The 23,373-nt window shown below is 35.8% G+C and overlaps 1 protein-coding gene across 3 annotated transcripts in view; it reads left to right on the forward strand.

The window, feature by feature from the left end:
- Positions 1–23,373, forward strand: part of BRIP1 (BRCA1 interacting DNA helicase 1) — a 182,745-nt gene that overhangs the window by 111,030 nt on the left and 48,342 nt on the right. For all 3 annotated transcript variants that reach the window (XM_019026137.4, XM_055386965.2, XM_055386968.2), the window contains 2 exons: positions 8,461–8,620; positions 9,917–10,038. In XM_019026137.4, coding sequence (XP_018881682.2) covers positions 8,461–8,620; positions 9,917–10,038 — 282 coding nt within the window. The remainder of the gene's footprint in view (positions 1–8,460; positions 8,621–9,916; positions 10,039–23,373) is intronic.

The raw sequence follows: 23,373 nt of genomic DNA on the forward strand, positions 1-23,373 counted from the left end.
AATCCATTCATGAGGGCAGCACTCTTGTTACCCTGTCACCTCTTAAAATCCCCCACCTCTCAATGCTGCCACATTAGAGATTAAATTTCAACATTTTGGAGAGGACAAATGTTCAAAACATAGCAGGTACTGTAATCATATTTGGGTTAATCGTATACCTACAGAGCACCTGTGAACCTTTTTCTCCCTTCCGTGTCATGTCCCATCCAACACCATATCTTACTCATTTTAATTTTAAGAATTTTTATAATCTGTTCACTTTTCTTTCTCTACAGTTAATTTTCAAAAAGATAAAGTCATAGCTCACATATAAAGTTAACACCTATCACAGATTTTATTAAACTCACTGATTAATGAAGAAAAAGTATGATGATTGGCCTATTCAGAGAGCATTTAAGGATTTGTGTACTTGTAGGCAATTTAATAAAGGAATAGACTATAAGAAAACTGGTTGATGTACTACAGGGCAATAAATAGTAACTTTTAGGGTTATCTTTTCTCCTGAACAGAAATGATTTGTATTTGTATTAGACAAAAATATCTAAGTTGAAATATAATTTTGCTAAGTCTGGAACCTTAATTAATAGTGAACAGTGAGTTCAACAAAGTGTATTTCCCTAGATAATCTTCTAGTGGGCCTTTGCCTCCATTTGAAATGGAAAGTTTGTACTGTTTCTTTTTTATCTTATTCTCAAGGTTTGCATATTTTTTCTTAACTCTTTCTAATTCAAGCTACCACCATCTCTGGATTACTATATTAGTAGCCTAAATGTACCTGTTATAACCCTTCCTCTAACTCATCATATTAATAATCAGACTAATGTTGTTTAATTTTTATATTTTATATTTGTGAAATATGTGTGTATATAAGTCTACAAAACTAATATGTACATTTTAAATAATAATAAAATGGAGATCTGAGTATCCATCACCCAGCTTAAGAAATAGAACATTATTTCTACATTAGAAGCTTCCATCTGGCCAGGCGCAGTGGGTCATGCTTGTGATCCCGGCACTTTGGGAGGCTGAGGGGTGGATCACCTGAGGTCAGGAGTTCGAGACCAGTCTGACCAATATGGTGAAACCCCGTCTCTACTAAAAATACAAAAATTAGTCAGGTGTGGTGGTGTCCGCCTGTAGTCCCCGCTACTCAGGAGGCTGGGACAGGAGAATTGCTTGAACTCAGGAGGCGGAGATTTCAGTGAGCCGAGATCGCACCACTGTACTCCAGCCTGGGTGACAGAGCGAGACTCTGTCTCAAAAAAAAAATCCTCCATTTGTTCCTTCCCAATTGTATCCCCCTAAAGCTAAAGGTATTAGTTTCATGAGTTTTTTAAAGTTACATATATTTTTCTCAAAGAACATATTGTTTTTGAACTTCATATAAATGAAATCATATTTGTTATCTATCTGTATTTGCATTTTTTACTCAACATCTAGAAGTTTATGATTCATCCTTGTTAGTATGTGAGAAACTAGTTCATTTATTTATGTTACTACATGGTATTCATTTGTGTGTTCTTTTCAATTTTTAAAATTGTGGTAAAATACACGTGACATAAAATTTACCTTTTAAGCATTTTTAAGTGTACAATTTAGTGCCATCGAGTACATTCATGATGTTGTACAACCATCACCAGTATCCCTTTCCAAAACTTTTCAATCATCCCAGTCAGAAACTGTACTGATGGAACAATGACTTCTGTTTAGCCCCTTCCCTCAGGCCCTGGTAACCTCTGTTCTACTTCCCATCTCTAAGAATTTGTCTATTCTAGGTACCTCATATAAGTGAAATCATATAATATTTGTACTTTGTGTACAAAAATACAGTGGCTTTTTTCACTTACTATGGGTTTATCCATATTCAAGCATTTGTCAGAATTTCATTCCTTTATAGTTGAATAATTTTCCATTGCATGTAGGTCATACATTTTGTTTATTCATCTGTTGATTGACACTTGAGTTGTTTCCACTATTTGGTTATTGGGAATAATGCTTCTATAAACATCAGCATACAGCTGTTTGTTTGGATCCTAGTACTTTCAGATATTTGGGGTTATATACTTAGGAGTGGAATTGCTGGATCATATGGTAATTCTATGCTTATGAACTTTTGAGGAACTGCCAGACTGTTTTCCTCAGCAGTTGTACCATTTTACATTGCCACTAGCAATGTGTGACAGTTACAGTTTCTGCATGTCCTTGCAACACTTACTTATTTGGACAGCAGTTATACTAATGGGTGTGAAGTGGGACTTCATTGTGGTTTTGACTTGCAGTTTCCTAATGACTAAGGATGTTGAGCATCTTTTCATGTCCTTTGGGCCTTTTTTTTTTAATCATTCAAGAAATGTCTATTAAAGTCCTTTGCCTATATTTCAATCTGTTTGGTTTTTCATTGTTTAGTTGTAGGAGTTCTTTATATCTTCTGGATATTAATCTTTTATCAGCCATATGCTTTGCATTCTGTGTACTATCATTTTAACTTTCTTGACAGTATCCAAAAAAGTTTTATAATTTTTTATGAAATCCGAGTTTATCTGTATTTTTCTTTTGTTACTTATGCTTTTGGTGCCACAGCCAACAAATCATTGCCAAATCCAAGGTCATAAAGCCTTCTATTTTTTTCTTTTAGAGTTTTATATTTTTTAGCTCTTACAGTAATGTCTTTGACCAATGTTGAGTTAATTTTTATTATGTAGGCAAGGTGTTACTTCATTCTTTTTACCTGTGGTGATCCAGTTTTCTCAACACCATCTGCTGAAAAGAATCTTCATGCATTGTTTCAATAATGCAAAAAAGCATTTGACAAAATGCAACACACTTTCATGATACAAATTCTCAACAAGGTAGGAATAGAAGGAAATTTAATATAATAAAGGTCATATGTAAGAAGCTCGTAGCATACTCAGTGGTGCAAACTGAAAGGTTTTCCTCTAAGATCAGAAACAGGGCAAGGATGCCCACTCTTGCCATTTCTGTATAACATGGTACTAGAATTCCTAGCCAGAGCAGTTAGGCAAGAAAAAGGAATAAAAGTCTTCCAAATGGGAAAGGAAAAAGTAAAATTGTCCTTATTTACAGACGTGATCTTTCCTAAAGATCTTATTTTTAAAAAAACTGTTAGGACTAATAAATTGAGTAAAGTTGCAATATGCAAAATTAACATACAAAAATGAGTTGTATTTCTATACACTGACAACAAACTGTCTGAAAAGGAAATTAGGAAAACATTTCCATTTGCAGTAGTATCAAAACAAATAGAATACTTAGGAATAAACTTAAGGAGGTAAAAGACTTGTATATTGAAACCCATAAAACATTTCTATATATACTGTTTTATTTTGATTCTTATTTCCTTTTCTGTTTTCCACAGTGGCTATACTGTTTTATATTCCCACCAGCAATACACAAGGATTCCAATATCACAACATCTTCACTAATAGTTGTTATTTTATTTATTTTTTTAAATAATGGCCTTCCTAACAGCTGTGAACCAATATCTCATCGTGGTTTTGATTTGCATTTCCCTGATAATTACTGATGTTGAGCATCTTTCCATATACCTGTTAACCATTTGTATGTCTTCTTTGGAGAACTGTCTATTTATGTCCTTTGCCTGTGTTTCAATTTTTTTTTAATATTGAGTTTCTTAATATATTTTGGATATTAACCCCTTATCAGATATATGGTTTGCAGATATTTTTTCTCATCCTTTAGGTTGCCTTTCCACTCTTTTTTTTCCCTTTACTTTGCAGAAACTTTTTAGTTTGTTGTGGTCCCAATCGTAGGTTTTACTTTTATTGCCTGTGCTTTTATGTCATATGCATAAAATCATTGTTAAATCCAATGTTACAGAAATTTTCTCCTGTGTTTTTTTCTAAGAGTTTTCAGTTTCAAGTCTTTTTTTTTTTTAGAGAGAGTCTCTTTCTGTCGCCAGGCTGGAGTGTAGTGGCGTGATCTTGGCTCACTGCAACCTCCGCCTCCCAGGTTCAAGCGATTCTCTTGCCTCAGCCTCCCGAGTAGCTGGGACTACAGGCGCGCGCCACCATGCCCAGCTAATTTTTTGTATTTTTAGTAGAGATGGGGTTTCACCGTGTTAGCCAGGATGGTCTCAATCTCCTGACCTTGTGATCTGCCCGCCTTGGCCTCCCAGAGTGCTGGGATTACAGGCATGAGCCACTGCGCCCGGCCAACAGTTTGAAATCTTACATTTAAGTCTAATCCATTTTGAGTGAACTTTTGTGTATTGTGTAAGATAAAGGTCCAGTTTTATTCTTTTGCATGTGGATATTGTTTGCCCTGAACTATTTGTTGAAGAGACTGTCCTTTCCCCATTATGTATTTTTGGCACCCTTGCTGAAGATCAGTTGATCATACGTGTGGATTTATTTCCAGGCTCTCTATTCTCTTCCAATGGTCTATATGTCTGTCTTTATGGCAATGCAATTACTATTTTGATTATGGTGGGTTTGTAAGATGTAAATGTCATGAAGCACGATGCTTCTAGCTTTGTTGTTCTTTCTCAAGATTGTTTTGATTATTCCAAGTCCTTTGTGGTTGCATATTAATTTTTGTATTTTTTTCTGTTTCTGTAAAAAATGTCATTGGGATTTTGATAGGAAATACATTGAATCTACATTTGTATTAGTCTTTAAAATCAATGGTCCCCAACCTTCTTGGCACCAGGGACTGGTTTTGTGGAAGACAGCTTTTCCACAGACCTGGGTTGGGGGTGGGGGTGATGGTTTCGGGATGAAACTGTTCCACCTCAGATCATCAGGCATTAGATTCTCATAAGGAGCATATAACCTAGATCCCTTGCAAGCACAGTTCACAATAGGGTTTGCACCCCTATGAGAATATAATGCTGCTGCTGATCTGACAGGAGATGGAGCTCAGGCAGTAATGCTCACTCACCTGCCGCTCACCTCCTGCTGTGCAGCCTGGATTCTACCAGTACCTGTCTGTGGCCTGGGGGTTGGGGACCCCTGCTTTAAATGTTTCATAGAGGACTGTGCACAGTGGCTCACACCTGTAATCCCAGCACTTTGGGAGGCCAAGGCAGGAGGAGCACTTGAGGCCAGGAGTTCAAGACCAACCTGGGCAATATAGTGAAACTCCATACCTACAAAAAAAAAAAAAATTACCAGGGCATGGTGGCTCATGCCTCTAGTCCTAGCTACTTGGGAGGCTGAAGTAGGAAGATTGCTTGAGCCCAGGAGTTTGAGGTTACAGTGAACTATGATCACATTACTACACTCCAGCCTGGGTGACAGAGCAAGAGTGTATCTCAAAAATAAATAAATTAATTAGCAAAGAAATGAAAATAAAAAATTAATAAAGTTAAATAAATAAAAATGTTTTGTAGAATCGGTATTGAGGCCATTTAGGTCCTTAGCTTTTCTTTGATGGGAGACTTTTTGTTACTGATTCAGTCTCCTTACTAGTCTGTTCAGATTTTCTGTTTCTTCATTATTCAGTCTTGGTAGGTTGTATATTACTAGGAATTTGTCCATTTCATCTATTTTATCCAATTTATTGGCATATAATTTTTCAGAGTAGTCTTTTATTGTATCGGTGGCATCAGTGTGTCTTCTTTCATTTCTGATTTTCTTTTTTTTTTTTTCTTAACCAATCTAGGTAAAGACTTGTCAATTCTGTTGATCTTTTCAAAAACCAACTGTTTTTTAATTGTTTTTCTGTTCCCTATTTTATTTCTGCTCTAATCTTAATATTTCTTTCCTTCTGCAAACTTTGAGTTTACTTTGTTCTTTTTCTAGTTCCCTGAAGTGTAGAATTGGGTTACTTGAGATCTTTCTTTTTTAATGTTGGCATTACCGCTATAAACTTTCCTCTTAGTACTGCTTTTGGTGTATTTCTTACTTTTGGTATGTTGTGTTTTTTTTTTTCCACTGGTCTCAAGATAATTTCATAACTTTCCTTTTGATTTCTTTTTTGACCCACTCATTGGTTGTTCAAAAGTGTGTTAATTTTCATATTTTTGTAAATTTGCTGGTTTTCTTTCTGATACTGAATTTTAGTTTGATTCTGTTGTGGTTGCAAAAGATACCTGGTATTAATTTTTATCTTACATTTGTTAAGACTTGCTTTGTTACCTAACACATGATCTGTCCTAGAGAATGTTCCATGTACAGTTGTGAAGAATATGTATTTTGCTGCTGTTGGGTAAAATGTTCTATATATGTCGGGTCCATCTGGTCTCTAGTATTGTTCAAGTTCCGTTTCCTTGTTGATCTTCTGTTTGGATGTTTTATTCATTACTGAAGGTGAGATATACGACTTTCCTACTCCTCTTATATTGCTGTTTATTTCTCTCTTCAGTACAATCACTATTTGCTTGCTATATTTGGGTGCTCTGATGTTGGTTGTGTGTATATTTATAGTTGTTAAATATTCCCAGTGAATTGACCCATTTATCATTATATAATGTCCTTTTTGTCTCTTGTGACAATTTTTGACTTAGAATCTATTTAGTATCTTAGAATTGCCACCTCTGCTGTCTTTTGGTTACCATTTATAAGTAATATCTTTTTCTATCCCTTCACTTTCAGCCTATGGGTATCCTTAAATTTAAAGTGAGTCACTTGCAGACAGCATTTTTATCTATCCAGCTACTTTATATCTCTTGATTAGAAAATTTAATCCATTTACATTTAAAGTAATGACTGATAGGGAAAGACATTATTATCATTTCAATAATTGTTTTCTGTGTAACTATAGCTTTTTTGTTCCTCTATTCCTCCCTTGATGTCTTTCTGGAGAATAAAAAGTAATATAATAACTTCTTAGCTGTGTTTATGGAATTAAAGTAGTTCTTCCTATTTAATTAAAGCATATTGTACAGCAGTTAACTATTTTACTAATGTTTTGTTTTATAGTCTTATTAAGAAGTTTATTTCTAAAAATAGTTAAAGGTAAAATTGAGGAAATAAACTATCTTATAAAAATTGATCAGTTGCTGTTTTCCAGAGAATTTTGGGTGGTTTATTATAATAACTTGTCCAAATTGTGTAGAACTCATAGTATATAACAAGTGGATAAAACAGTTCAATTTAAATAATAATCTCTAATATTAGCTTTTGTCTTTTGCATTTATTCAGCTTTATTATTAACTTCTTTCTTTGCATTTGCTGTATTTCATTTTCTAGCTTCTTGGAAAGAATACTTGATTCTTTTATTTTGACATTTTAAAAATAAATATATTTAAAGCTATAAATGTATTTCCACGTATTGCCATTGCTGTATGCCACGTTTCGAATTGTGAGTGCTTTTCTTATTCATAACTAAAGATTTCATGAGTTATACTGTGTTTTTCTATTTAACTCATATGGTTTTTAAGAATATGAGTTTTACAGCCACGTGTGTTGGTTCACACCTGTAATTTCAGCACTTTGGAAGGCTGAGTCTGGAGGATCCCTTGAGACCAGAAGTTTGAGACTAGCCTGGGCAACAAAGCAGGATCTCATCTCTACACAAAATATAAAAGTTAGCTGGGTGTAGTGGCATGCACCTGTAGTCCCAGCTACTCAGGAGGCTAAGGTGGAGGGATTGCCTGAGCCTAGTAGTTCGAGGCTGCACTGAGCTATGATCTTGCCACTGTACTCCAGCCTGGGTGACAGAGACCCTGTCTCTAAAATCAATCAATCAATCAAGATGAGTTTTTGTTTTGGGCTTGACTTTTAATCTACCATGACTTTATATTATTGACTTTTAATCTACCATGGCATAACTGTTGAAATATGTGATCAATATGATAAGGATTGCTTAAAATTTGTTGAATGTCCTTTTGTAATCTAGCCCATGGCTGTAAATGTTCCATTTGTGCCCATATATTTTCTACTTCTTGGCTGAGTCTTTATTTATATCTTTTTTCAATGCAGGTTATTAATGATGATCAAATATTCAAATAATGAGCTTATCTGCCTATACACTTAGTAAAATGATCTTAAATCATCTTCATTTGAAGACTATTTAAGAATATTAAGAAACTTCACCTTAGGTTTAAAGAGAGAACTTAAAGTTTGTTAACTTTGACAGAGGTTTTTTGTTTTTTGCTTTTGCTTTTGAAATTGCCAAGATAGTAGTAGTAGTAGTAGTAGTAGTAGTGGTGGTGGTGGTAGAAATTGCTAAGATAATAGTAGAAGTAGTAGTAGTAATAGTAGTAGTAGCAGTAGTAGTGGTAGAAATTGCCAAGATAATAGTAGTAGTAGCAGCAGCAGCAGCTAACTGTGCCAGCACCATTCAGATCTCTCTAAATCTGTTAATAAATTTAACCCCATAACAGCTCTATGAGATATATTGTTTTCCTCATTTTATAGATGAGAAAAGACACAGAGAGATTAATATGCTTGCTGTAGTCACATTGGCTTAAACAAATGAAGTTAAGTTTGTTTAGCTAGACACACAAAAAATAATTTTTTTCTTTCCCCTCTTTAGTTATTAGAAAAATTAAAAGAACGTTGGCTCTCTACTGGTTTATGGCATAATCTGGAGTTGGTGAAGACAGTCATTGTAGAACCACAGGGAGGAGAAAAAACGAATTTTGATGGATTACTGCAGGTGTACTATGACGCAATCAAATACAAAGGAGAGAAAGGTAACTGGAAATTATTTCATGGTCGGTGAAAAAATATTTTTTATTACAAAGTAAGAAGGTACAATTATAATTTTATATTTTTAGATGAATTACACTTAAGAGAAAAATTATAATCCTGAGTGAAAAGAAAATAAATTGGGTAAAGAAATTCTTTTAATTGAACTTGTTCTCCTATGAATATTTTCACTTGGGTATGCTGATTCAACTTTAAGAAAAACGATGCCATCATCTCACAGTCTTCAGTGCACTACCTGAAATAGTTTGTGCAAAAAGGCAGTTAGGATATATATAAATATATTCCTTACTAGCCAAATGAGACCTATATTTTGATGCATTTAGTACACTTGGTGCTTGTATTCTATTACATAAGGTAAACTTGAATTTTCAAAACATAACTGAAAACTCAGTTCCAAGTTAGAGCATATCCATGAAGAGTTTGATGTGAGGCCGGGCGTGGTGGCTCTTGCCTGTAATCCTAGCGCTTTGGGACGCTGAGGCGGGTGGATCACTTGAGCCCAGGAGTTCAAGACCAGCCTGGGCAACATGGTGAAATCCTGTCTCTACAAAAAGTACAAACATTAGCAGGGTGTGGTGTGTGTGCCTATAGTTCCAACTACTTGGGAGGCCGAGGTGGGAGGATTACCTGAGCCCAGGAGGTCAAGGCTGCAGTGAGCTGTGATTGTGCCACTGCACTCCAGCCTGGCTGACAGAGTGAGATCCTGTCTCACACACAAAAAATAATAAAATAAAATAAAAAAGTTTGATGTGAAGGGATAGTAATAGTTTATGAACAATGCAAGAAAGAGGTAATATAACATATCAGTATCTTTTTATGGTGTATATATTATGGTGTTCTCTGTGTCTATTTTCAATACTTTTAAATATGTTGATTCCATATGATATGTATTATCAATTACAATTATTTCAATTATTCTGAGAATTTTACTTTCAGGTGGTAAAGGTAATAATGCAACTTCAATTTTTATTAAATAAACCTGTTTATAATCACACAGTTCATATGCAAGTTGCTATTCTGACATGTTTTTACTGTATAAGTTATCTGGAAGATGCAGAGTTTGTAAATTGGTTTGCTACCCTTTTGCATATAAATGTGATTTTGTTCCCCTTATTTACTTAAAGACATTGAACTTTTAAAACTTTATCTCATAATAGTGTTTTATTTTGATTATTTTAAATTTGCTACTGTAATTACTATAATTATAAATCAGGTATTTTCAAAATGACAAGAATAAGCAATTTCTGAGAATTCTGGATATGCTTTTTCTGTTGTTTAAGATGGAGCTCTCCTGGTAGCAGTTTGTCGTGGTAAAGTGAGTGAGGGTCTGGATTTCTCAGATGACAATGCCCGTGCTGTCATAACAATAGGAATTCCTTTTCCAAATGTGAAAGATCTACAGGTAGGCCATCAAAACCTTAAGTTTTATTATTACAGGAGTCATTGGTTTTGTATAAAGTTAATTGCAGGGATCCCTCATTTTATTGCGCTTTGCTTTATAGTGCTTTTTTACAAATTGAAGGTTTGTGGTAACCCTGCATTGTGCAAGTCTTTCAGCACCATTTTTCCAACAGCATGTGGTCACTTGTTTCTGTGTCACATTTTGGTTAATTCTCACAATATTTCAAACCTTTTCATTATTATTATATCTGTTAGGGTAATCTGTGATAAGTGATCTTTGATGTTACTATTGTAATTGTTTTGGTGCACCTCATACTGTACCCACATAAGAGAGCAAACGTAATTCATAAGTGATGTATGTGTTCTAACTGCTCCACTGACCACCCTTCCCCCATTTCTCTCTCCTTGGGACTCTCCATTCCCTGAGACACAACAATACTGAAATTAGGCCAGTTAATAACCCTACAATGGCCCCTAAGTGTTCAAATGAAAGGAAGTGTTGCATGCTTCCTACTTTAAATCAAAGGCGAGACATGATTAAGCTTAGTGAGCACGGCATATTGAAAGCTGAGACAAGACAAAAGCTAGGCCTCTTGCACCAACCAATTAGCCATATTGTGAATGCAAAGGAAAAGTTCTTCAAAGGAATTAAAAGTGTTACTCCAGTGAATGTACAAATAATAAGCAAACAGTCTTATTACTGATATAGAGAAAGGTTTAGTGTCTGGAAAGAAGATCAAACTGTCCATAACATTCTCGTAAGCCAAAACTTAATTCAGAGCAAGGCCCTAACTCTCTTCAATTCTGTGAAAGCTGAGAGAGGTGAGGAGGCTGCAGAAAAGTTTGAAGCTAGCAGAGGTTGTTTCATGAGGTTTAAGGAAAGAAGCCATCTCCATAACTTAAAAGTGCAAGTTAATGCAGCAGGTGCTGATGGAGAAGCTACAGCAAGTTATCCAGAAGATCTGGCCAAGATAATTGATGAAGGTGGCTACGCAAAACAACAGATTTTCAGTGTAGAAGAATCAGCCTTCTATTGAAAGAAGATGCCACCTAGGACATTCATAGCTAGAGAGGAGAAGTCAATGCCTGACCTCAAAGCTTCAGAGAACAGGCTGACTCTCTTGTGATGGGCCAATGCAGCTGGTGACTTTAAGTTGAAGCCAATGCTCATTTAACATTTTAAAAATCCTAGAGCCTTTAAGAATTATACTAAATCTACTCTGCCTGTGCTGTATAGATGGAACAACAAAGCCTGCAGGACAGCGCATCTGTTTACAGCATGGTTTACTGAATATTTTAAGTCCATTATTGAGATCTACTCCTCAGAAAAATCAGTTCCTTTCAAAATATTACTGCTCATTAACCACACATGTGGTCACTCAAGAACTCTATGGAGATGTACAAGGAGATTAATGTTGTTTTCATGCTTGCTAACAAAACATCCATTCTGCAGCCAATGAATAAAGGAGTAATTTCTACTTCCAAGTCTCATTACTTAAGAAGTACATTTCACAAGGCTATAACTGCTATAGATAGCGAGTCCTCTGATGCATCTGGACAAAGTCGATTAAAAACCTTCTGGAAAGGATTCACTGTTCTAGATGCCATTAAGAACATTCATGATTCATGGGAGGAGGTCAGAATATCAACACTTACAGGAGTTTGGAAGTCATTGATTCCATCCCTCATTGGATGACTCTGAGGGAGTTAAGAGTTCAGTGGAGGAAGTAACTGTAGCTGTGGTGGAAATAATAAGAGAACTAAATTAGAAGTGGAGCTTAAGACATGACTAAATTGCTGCAATCTCATGAGGAAACTTGAACAGATGAGGAGTTGCATTTTATGGATGAGCAAAGAAAGTGGTTTCTTGAGATAGGAACTATTCTTAGTAAAGATGCTGTGAACATTGTTGAAATGACAACAAAGGAGTTAGAATATTAAATAAACTTAGTGCATGAAGCAGCGGCAGAGTTTGAGAGGCTTGACCCCAATTTTGAAAGAAGTTTTATGTTGGGTAAAATGCTATCAAAGAGCATCTTATGCCACAGAGAAATCTACTGTGAAAGGAAGAGTCACATGATAGAGCAAACTTCATGGTCGTCTTATTTTAAGAAATTGCCACAGCCACTCCAACGTTAGCAACCACCACCCTGATCAGTCAGCAGTCATCATTGAGGCAAGACCCTCTACCAGCAAAGAGAGTGACTCACTGAAGGCTCAGATGATCATTCACCTTTTTTAGCAATAAAATATTTTCAAGTTAAGGTATATACATTGGCTTTTGAGACATAATGCTGTTGCCCACTTAATAGACTGCAGTATAGTGTAAACATAGCTTTTATATGTGTTGGGAAACCAAAATATTCATGTGACTTACTTTGTTATGATATTCTCCTTATTGGGGTGGTCTGGAACCAAACTTGCAATGTCTCTCAGGGATGCCTGTATATGTTTTCATGTATCCTTAGACATTTTTAAATCTTTGGTGAATCTGAATGAGTGAGAAAAATTTAGTAGATATAGATTTTATTTTATTTTCAACTTATACTGTCTTTGGTCAACAAGAGTTATTTTCAAAGTCTGGTCCTGGGCCAGGTGCATTGTTATCACCTGGGAACTTAATAGAAATAAAGACTTTCAGGCTCATCCAGACCTGCCAAATCAGAAACTGTGGAAGTGAAGCCCAGCAATTTGTGTTTTATCAGTCTTTTAACCACAGACTCATGGGTTCCTCCGGGGAATCCTGGGGTCTTTTGTCCATCTGGCTCGCTTCTCTCCAGTGTCCTGCCTTGCAGATCTTGTGATTTAGTCACTCCATATTCTGATCTCTTCCACCTCAGCTCAACAGGACCACTGCGCTCTGCTTGTACTTTAATGCTCTGTGCTGTGGTCAGGAAATTATACCCAAGCAGAGAACTGGGATAATGGAGTTCACCAAATGAATTCCACTTAGCTCCAGAATTACTGTCTTGCGCTGTTTGGTGTCTACTACCTGAAAACAATTGCTCCATTTTGCCCGGTTATGCGATTACTTACAATGGAAGAAATATTCTTAAACCAGTTACTCAATCTTGGCCAGAAACAGTTGTATCTCATTATCACTGACTGTTTCCTAAACAATATATTTGAAAAACTATATTAATAATTTGAGCCTAAGTTGAACTTATTGTTCATCAAGGAGGATTTTCTTTTACTTCCTACAGGCATTTGAAAGTGCTGGCAATCTGAGAAAACTTGAGATTTTCTGACCACTGAGCTGACTTATTGATTATGACCTATATCCCTCCCCCTAGGATACAATCAGTTAGGGTCTCATACCAAAGCAGTAGTTCTTTCATTAGAATAGTTATCTTTTTAATTGTTAATACTTTACTAGGTACTGTGAATTAGATAATTTTACTTATATTTTTCTAGTCCATAGCAGTCTTTAGGTAACATTAACAGTAATAAGCAGTATTTCTTTTGGTAGCCCTTACTCTTCTGTAACCTCTGGACCTCTTCAAAATTTCTGAAAGTCCTCAGGGGGTATCTCACTTGATGATTCAGAGTCTAATACTTTTTCAGCCTCCAGTAACTTTGGTGGTTTCTACTACCTTTCTCCAGTTAACCAGTGCTACTGCTGAGGGCACTAATGGCTATGCCCAAAGCTGGGTCTCCTATTCTAAAATGGCTGATGCTGCCTTGACTACAGCTACTGATGAAACAGTTGACATCTACCCAAGAAAACTACTGTCACCATCAACAGCATTAGTGCTGCATTCCACTGAAGTAGAGTGCTACTGATGGCACTGCTGTTGGTACTGGTATTGTCTCCTTTTAATGTCTTATCATTTTACTCTAGCTCTACATTATTGCACTAAGGCTGCTTTGTTAAAGTGGAAAGAATCCTTTTCCCTTCTTTAGACCACATCTTCTTCCAATATCTTAATAAAATAAAATTTTTTCCCCTAAAACTATTTCCATTTTTGCCTATGTCCTCTCTCTTCCTTGGACCCTACATATGAGTTCTTGAGACCTGGAAAAGAAGAAAAACTTTATGGCTAATACTAGGTTGTACTAAATATTATACGTACAAAGTAACAAGGCCTAAAAGGATCATCAAGATTATAATTCTGATTACATATGAGGAGAAGAGAAGGGAATGATATTCAGAGTAGTTATCAAAAGAATTTTAACTTTTTCCATAATTTTTAGTAAAGGAAAATAAGCTGCAGGAAAATATGAGAATACAGGTATTTATTATGTTATTCTTCATTATTTTCCAAAAATTCTTAAAATTAAAAATATACATTTGTGAGGAAATTCCATTTCTCTTTTCTCCACCTTTGCCTCAACAGCTATGATTTTGAACATTGTTATTATACCAATCTGGGGTTCTTAATGCTTTTTTCCTCAGGATAAATTCTTCCTAGACAATATCTCAGTCTGTCATGCAAAAAAGACACCTGATGGCCTACTCTGACATTCCTCAGTCATGATCCTATTTGTCATAGTTCTGCTTATGTGCATAAAACAGCAAAATAACAGAAGCATCAATGGGTTCTGGGTAGAGGGGAGGAAGGTGGTTCTAAAGGGTTATCCCTAGTGGTTCCCAAAAGGTACAAGTAGAGTGGACACAAGAATAGTTCAAGCTGCAGGGACAAGGGATAGAAAAAGTGAAATTATTTACCAGCACTACTAGATGTACTGGGAAGTGTATTTCTTATTGCCATATGTCTGGATCAGTTCTTCTTCTGTAACAACTCCAAAACTTAGTGACTTAAAACAGCAATCATTTATTACAGGTCATACATCTCTGGAGTGATTGGGTGACAGATGATCTAGGCTTGGGCTTGGTTGGTTGGCTCTCTCGATTTTAGCTGGGCTCAGCTACTCTGCCCTAGTTGGCTGATCTGTGTTGAAGTCAACTGAGTCAGCTCTGTTCCACCTGTATTTCATTCTTTGTGGACCAACAGACTAGCCAAGGCATGTTATTATTGCAATGGCAGCAGTACAAGAGGGCAGGCTTAACTGTGTAAGCAGTTAAGTCAAATACCTATTTACATCACATCTGCTAACCTCCTGTTGCCCAAAACACGTCCATGCACAATCTCAAAGTCAAGGAAGGGGTGAAAAGGGATAATTTCTACCACACATGGCAAAGGACTTAGAATCATGACTTCAAAAAGAAGTCCTCAACTATCGCATTTTTTCATAATTAAAAGGTATTTGTTAGTTATCCATTTATAAGACTGGTATGTTACAAGCTTTAAGAGTATACGCATGCAGTTTTTATAATGATTAAGAAGGCTTTTTATTATTTGGAAATGCCCAGAATATAGCAGTCAATACCTAAAATACTTGAAATATGTCAGAGCATCATTATGGGTGATTTCTTAAAATTTTTATAAATGGTTAAACAAGTATTTGAAAATATTTGTATGCCTCTATGGAATATAAAAGTTAAGTTTAAAATTCTAGTGCAGTCCAGTTTATCTGTTTTTTTTGTTTGTTTGCTGCCTGTGCTTTGGTGTCATATTTAGGAAAATACTGGCAAATCCAACATCATGCATATTTGCCCCTAATGTTTTCCTTGAAGAGTTTTATAGTTGTAACTCTTTAATTTAGATATTTGATTTCTCTTGAGTAAATTTTTCTATGTGATATATGGTGAGGTCCAATTTCCTTATATCTAAGTGAATCTTTTATTGACAGCATATAGTTGGATCAGGTTTTTAAAAATCCATTTGGCCAATCTCTGCCTTTCAATTGGAGAGTTTAAACCATTTACATTTAAAGTAATTACTGATAGGAAAGGACTTACTTTTGCTATGTAGCTATTTGTTTTCTTGTGTCATGTGCTTTTTGTTCCTCAATCCTTCATCATTTCCTTTTTTGTATTTAGTTGATTTGTAGTATACTATTTTGATTCCCTTCTTTCCTTTTATATGTATTTTTTGGTTTTTAGTATTTACCTTGGGGATTATAACTATCATCTGAATCTCTGTTCCTCCCTTTTTATATTGTTATTGTCACAGATTCCATCTTTATAGTTTGTGTGGCTGTTAGTTTTTAATTATTGTTTTTATGCATTTGCCTTTTAAATAATATAGGGAAAACAGAGGAATTGCAATTCAAAAGCATATTGTAGTATTCACCTGCAGTTACCTTTACCAGTGTCCTTTATTATTTCCTAAAGCACATATTTAGTGTTTATAAAGATGTTTTATAATCTGTTTCATGGTGTACCTTGAGGATAGGGATAATTTCTTCAGCATCTTTGTGTCTCTACAACTAAGATATTACCTAAAAACACAGTGTTTAATAAATGTGTTAGTTAATGATTGAATGGGGTTTTAGTAGAAGTTATTAAAATTGTATTTGACTTTGTTATTTGTTTTTAAAAACAACAGCAACCACTCTCCATTCCTGGAGACTTTAAGGATGGAAATGATAGTAATCATTAGACAATAATGAACAGGATGGTAGTAAACAGTGATATGACTCATAAGGAGGCAATACAGGGTAGTTATAGTAGTAAATCATTAGAGAATATGTAGAAGGGAATGCTCAATCCTCAACAGCATCTTACACTTTATTTAATACATAGTAGAACATAATAAGTGGAGGGAGTATCTTATATTGACTATATTAGCTATCCCTCTTTTATTATTTATTTATTTAAATATTTTTATTTTATTTTATAGACAAGGTCTTGTTCTGTCGCCCAGGTTGGAGTGCAGTGGCACAATCATAGCTCACTGCAGCCTTGAGCTCATGGGCTCAATTGATCCTCCTGCCTCGGTCTCCTGGGTAGCTAGGACTGTAGGCATGTGCCACCACACCTGGCTAAATTTTTTTTTTTTTTTTTTTTTGGAGAGGCGAGGTCTTGCTATGTTGTACAAGCTGGCCTTGAATTCCTGGCCTTAAGGGATGCTCAGACCTCAGCCTCCCAAAGTGCTGGGATTATAGGTGTGAGCCATCATGCCCAGCCTGTATTAGTTTTTTATTGCTGTGTAACAAATTATCACATAGTGGCTTAACACACATTTATTATCTCAGTTTCCATTGGTCACAAGTGTGGGCATGGCTTAGCTGGGTCAGGGTTCCACAAAACTGCTGCACTCAGAGTGTTGGCCAGGTTGTGTTGTTATCTGGCATTTGGGGTCCGTTTGTGGTTGTAGGACTGAGGTTCTTCCTAATCCATCCAAGAGGCAGTCTTTTTTAAATTTTTTTGAAAACAGGGTCTCACTCCATTGCCCAGGCTGGAGTGTGCAGTGGTGCAGTCATGGGTCATTGCAGCCTTGGCCTCTCGGGCTCAGGTGATCCTCCCACCTCAGCCTCCTGGGTAGCTGGCACTACAGGCACACGCCACCACACCCAGCTAATTTTTAAACGTGGTTTTTTTTTTTTGTAGAGGCAGGATCTTGCTATGTTGCCCAGGCTGGTCTCAAACTCCTGAGCTCAAGTAATCCACCTGCCTCAGCCTCCCAAAGTGCTGGGATTACAAGTGTGAGCCACCGTGCCTAGCCCTAAGGTGTACTCTTGGCTTCAAGAAGCTATTCACAGTTTCTTGCCATGTGGCCTTTTCACAAGCCCCCTCGTATCATGACAGTATACTTCCAGAGGCCAACAGGAAGCTCTCTAGCCCCAGTCAGCCAATACAGAGTCTTACACAACTTAATAAAATTGTGAGGAAAAAAATAAAATTAAAAAATCATGGGAATAACTTCCCATCATTTTTGCTATATAATATAACCTAATTAAGAGTGACTATCCCAGAACCCTTTCCATATTCTGTTGGCTAGAAGCAAATCACTGGTTCTGCCCTCACTTAAGGGGAGAGCATTACAAAGTTGTGACTCTCTGTATATCACCTTAGGGTGTGTCTGCCATACTCCTATTCCCTATGAAAAGAGATGATGATCTAAATGACCTACATAGATGGCTCTTCCAAAACTAAAACTATGCTTCAAATTATAGGACCTTAAATTAGAACTTTATAGTTTTCTTTTACATTAATAGTCTAATAAGTAGAAGTTATTTAGTAAATAAAAATTTAAATATTCTACCTTATAGAAATGAAACAATCTATTTCTGCATTATTTTATCTATTTCATTTGACTTCGTATTTAAAAAGGTTAAGATCATTGAGTCAGAAAAGTGATTTGAGTGGGAAAAAGAAGGCAGTGACATTAATTTTATGATACTAAAATTTTTTCTTAAATTTGAGAAAGATTATGGAAGTAAAAGTTAAAATACAGTTTAAAATACTAACATAAGACTTTGCAGTCTCAATAGCAGGGTTTGGCTTTTTGAGAAGAAGGAAAATGTATGTTAGAGCCAAAAATATGACTCCTTTGGCTGTGACCAGGATTTCCTCTTCCCACCTTAGGGACTAGAAAGTAGAGGTAGGAAAATTTCATTTTGGAGCCAAGTGTGACTTGTTTAGTTCAAGTCATAATTTATTGCACATACCTGAGGGACCTGAAAATAAAGAAACCCACTATGAAATGTTGATAATGGGCTACTCTGAAGGTAAGCATTAAGCTAACTTTCCCAGTGAGGATTTTTTTTCACTTCCACCTTTCCCAGATGCTTCTGATCATTCATAAGGATATACTTAATCGTATAATAGTTAAAAAGAAAACTTTCTGTGCACTAAACCAAAGCATTTGAGGGGCATGAGAATGAACCAAGGCTTTTATATGACTAGATGTCGATGGAAAAGTATAACTAAAATAAAAGTTGTTTTCTTTTTCATGTAATTAAATCACAGTATAACAAGGCTGCCTTTTTAATGGATATCTAAAGCAAATCCTCTGGCCAATTACTATGATCTAACAACCACAGGAGTATTCAGCTTTATAATTGAGGCATCCACCTCTCCAATTGGTGACATGGACATAGTTTGTGAGATATGATAAGGTACAAATATATTTAGGTTTTAGAATTGCATTTTATTTGTATTGCCTAGCATAGTATAGTATAATAGTATATAGAAAAGTTCTCCTTCTTAGGTATTGTTCCCTTACTTCTCTGAAGAAAAATGTATAAAACCATGGCATATGGCTAAAAATGTTTATATTTTTAAAATGTTGAAGTGGTGTGTTAGATTTTTATAATTGGTTTAATAAAATTTGATGGTACTTTTCATTGTCAGAAGTGCCCTTACAACGATTAAAATAATTTATCATGCTAATAAATTTTATATTTGTGGGTTTTTTTGGTAATATAGTATGTTGAGTTACCAAACTAGATTTTATTTGGAAACTATTTAAAATTCACATAGTGATCTGAATGTCTATCTTACTATTAGCATACAATAACCATTATGAGTTCCTTTTTTTGTTTAGGAAACTTATCTTAGCTCTCAATGTACCAAACTATTTGGGTATATATTATTTTAATCAATGTTTTAAAATTACATTTATGATTGAAAAATTCAGACATCTATTTTAGTTATATTAGTTATTGACTTTATAACAAGCACACACAAAAAAATTGATAGGCTTCCATGCATTGTTGGCATTTTATAAACCACAGAAAAAGGGTGCTTTCCCTAAAGGATAACAGCATTAATAAAGTAATAAAGCACATTAAACCGTGTTAAACCAGTGCTTTCAACTGTCAAAATATTATCAGATGACGGTAGTATTGGAATTAAAAAAAAATTTTTTTTGAGACAGAGTCTCACTATATTGCCCAGGCTGGTCCTGGGCTCAAGTGATCCTCCTGCCTCAGCTCCCGAGCAGCTGGGATTACAGACTTGCGCCAATTGCACCTGGCTGTATTAGAATTCTTAAATCTAACAGATTTCTTTTTAAGGAGAATGATATTGTTCCATTGTTATTCCTTTTGCTTTGACGGCAATATGAATATTCACGAGAAAATGAATGAGGGCAGGAATGCAAAGGACTGTAGTATATCAAGAGGAACTTGATTTCAGAAACCTTTTAGGTAGATTCATCTGTTCCTTTTGAATAGATTTATAAATCCCTTTTGAATTACTCTTCTATCAAAACTATGTTAATGATGGCCGTGTGCAGTGGCTTATGCCTGTTATCCTAGCACTTTGGGAGCCCAAGGTGGGCAGATCATTTGAGGTCAGGAGTTCGAGACCAGCCTGGCCAACATGGTGAAACCCAGTCTCTACTAACAACACAAAAAATTAGCCCCGGTGTGGTGGCACACGTCTGTAATTCCAGCTACTTGGGAGTCTGAGGCAGGAGAATCACTTGTACCTAAGGGGCAAAGGTTGCAGTGAGCTGAAATTGCGCCACTGCACTCCAGTCTCGGCGACAGAGCAAGACACTGTCTCAAAAAAAAAAAAAGTTAATGATATTGAATGTTTTGTCATGCACTTATTCATTCATTTAACAAACTTTTTTTAAGAGCTTAATTTGTACAAAATGCAGTAGGTGTAAAAATGAACAAGATGCTGTCTCTACACTAGTAATGTCAATAATTTATGGAAGAACAGGAACATATAACAAGATGCTTTGGTGGAATAGAAACCAGGTGCTCAGATGCTTAGGAAAGCTGAAGTTGACCAACACCTTTCGCCTCCCTTGCAGATACCAATTTACTTTGACTAACTTGCCTAAAAGGGATGGAGGAGCCAGAGAGATGAGATTTGAATCTTCTCTACAGTGAGATTAAAATATACAAACATTTGATAAAGTGGAATGGCCTCATCAGAGGTTAGATTACAACAAAACTATTCAGATTATAAAACTATTCAGAATAGGCCGGGTGCAGTGGCTCACACCTGTAATTCCATCACTGGGAGGCCGAGGTGGGTGGATCACTTGAGGTCAGGAGTTGGAGAACAACGTGGCCAACATAATGAAACTTTCTCTCTCTACTAAAAATACACAAATTAGCTGGGTGTGATGGCACAATCCCAGCTATTTGGGAGACTGAGACACTAGACACTAGAGTTGCTTGAACTTGGGAGGTGGAGGTTGCAGTGAGCCGAGATTGCTTCACTGCACTCCAGCCTGGGTGACAGAGAGAGACTCTGTCTCAAAAAAAAAAAAAAAAAAGAAAGAAAGAAAGAAAAGAAAAAAAGCAACTATTCAGAATAATAAAGCAACCTTTTTTTTTTAATATCTGGCTAGAGCACCAAGTATTATAATAGACTCAGGGGACACAGTGATACACAACACAGTTTATAGCCCCTTGTCTCATGTTGCTTATAGTCTAGCAAGGAATATTGACATTAACGTAATGAAGAAACAATCACAGTTGTGATAAAGTCTATAAGAAAAAGTCACAGGAACCCTGAGAACGTTATAGCAGGTCTTTGGGGATCAAGAAAGGCTTCCTGAGGAAGTGATATTTAACCTGACACTGGAAAGAAAACTAGGAGTTATGAATGTGTACAGAATAGATAAGAGTATTCTCAACAGAGAGAACAGCATGTGCTAAGGTTCTAAGGTTGAAAGAGGATAGCAGTTTCCAAGAACTGAAAGAAGCTGAAGTTGTGAGTCTGAGAGAATGGCATGTGAATAGAAGCTGGGAGAGGTATTTAGGAGCCAAATCACTTAGGACTCTGTATGCCATTTTCAGGATTTGGGACATTCTAAGTTATGGGAAACCAGATCCAGGAATACAGCCTGAGGTCAGAGTGGAGTGGAGTTCTGGTTATAGTGTTGCATCTTATACAGAGACCCACCTGGATATAGCTCCGATAATAATACATGGTTACCCAGGGGAAAGGGATGTGAATATAAACTTAAAGTGCTGTAATACTTAACTCTTTAACATTTACGAGTTCAGCAACTTGCTCTTGGAATTTTTGGAAATACTTAGGTTCCATCACAGATATAGAAGAAAAAACCTTGTCACCTCTAAAAGTCTAGAGTGAGTATATCCTCAATTACTTAAACCTTTTTTTTCCTCCTCAGAGTACTTTTTTTTCCCCAGCTTTTTTTTTTTTTTAAGATAGTTTGGCCAAAAGTATTTTGAAAGCAATTTCTAAGTATATCTTGAAATTCCAAAATTAAAACCTAGTTTAAATCTAAGTAAGCTGTCTAGGTTAATAAATTGTATATTTACCTTGGCCAGCAAAAAATGAGTTAATGAAACCCCTCTGTTTCCATCCCTTCTGAAAAACAAATGAACAAACAAAAAAACACAAAACAAATGGATGAATTGCTGAGGTTAATTTTTTAAATTCTCCATATTTTTTTAAGATATTTTGGGATCAAGGATGGAAATATTTAAAATCCCAAAATTTTAAGCAAGTTCGGTTGATAACCTTTTTCTCCTAATACTCATGTCATTGTATTTCCTTAGCAAAAAATAAATAAATAAATACATAAAGCCATGCCTGAAAATATTGCTGGAAATTTCTCTGGATAATTAATAAATAAAAACTTTTGGTTTTGATTTTTGAACAATTCTGAAGTTATTTTCTTGTGTTCATCTTATTTTTGGTGAGAAAAGGAACTTTGACCTTTATATATTAATTTTGCTCTCAAACTAGGTTGGAGGATTTAAAAGTGAAATTATCACCCTGAGGACTTGTAAGGTTGATTGACACTTACCTACTTATGTTGGCACGGAGCATAATCAGCAGCTCTACCTTAAGGGCAGTGGTGGGATTGTTTTTTAGCTTCTCTGAAAATAACTAATTTTTTTCTTTTGAGGAGAATTTTAGTTGTGAATTTCAATCAGTTTATTCAGTCAAATTCTCTCAATGCCTACAGATTGTAGACATGTAGAGGGGCTTCAGGTGACTATGTCACTTTTTTTTCTAACTGTAAAGCTTTACGGTCTCAAATAACATAAGCTGTAGTAGATATTGCTGTTCCATGTTTACAACATCACTCTTTCCTGTTTTTCCCTAGGATTAAAGGCTTGAAAGCTTGGGAATGAGTTCAGTTTATACTTTCTAACTGTAGGACACATCACCCCAGTGCGTCAGTGACTATAGTAAGCTATACAAATAACTCAGTGTATTTTCCTACTGCATCAAGTATACCAGATTTGTGACTAGAAATTACTTTCAAGCTGTGTTTCTCAAACTTGGCACTATTGACATTTTGGACTGGGTAATTCTTTGTTCCGAGGAGTGTCCTGTGCATTCCAGGATGTTTAACAGCATCTCTAGCATTTACCCGCTAGATGCCGGTAGTGGGATCTAGACACCCCCCCACGGTCACCCTGCCACCAGTTGTGATAACCCAAAATATCTCTAGACATTGCCATTATCTTCTGGTAGGCAAAATTGCTCTCGGTTGAGCACAACTGTTTTACATAGTGAGGCATACAAATGTATACAATAAATTAAAATTAATAATCTGCATTTGTTTTTAAATTATGATTTATCAAGTTGAAAAACGTCCAA

This window comes from Gorilla gorilla, chromosome 4 (genome assembly GCF_029281585.2).
Source record: "Gorilla gorilla gorilla isolate KB3781 chromosome 4, NHGRI_mGorGor1-v2.1_pri, whole genome shotgun sequence".
Classification (NCBI taxonomy): Eukaryota; Metazoa; Chordata; class Mammalia; order Primates; family Hominidae; genus Gorilla; species Gorilla gorilla.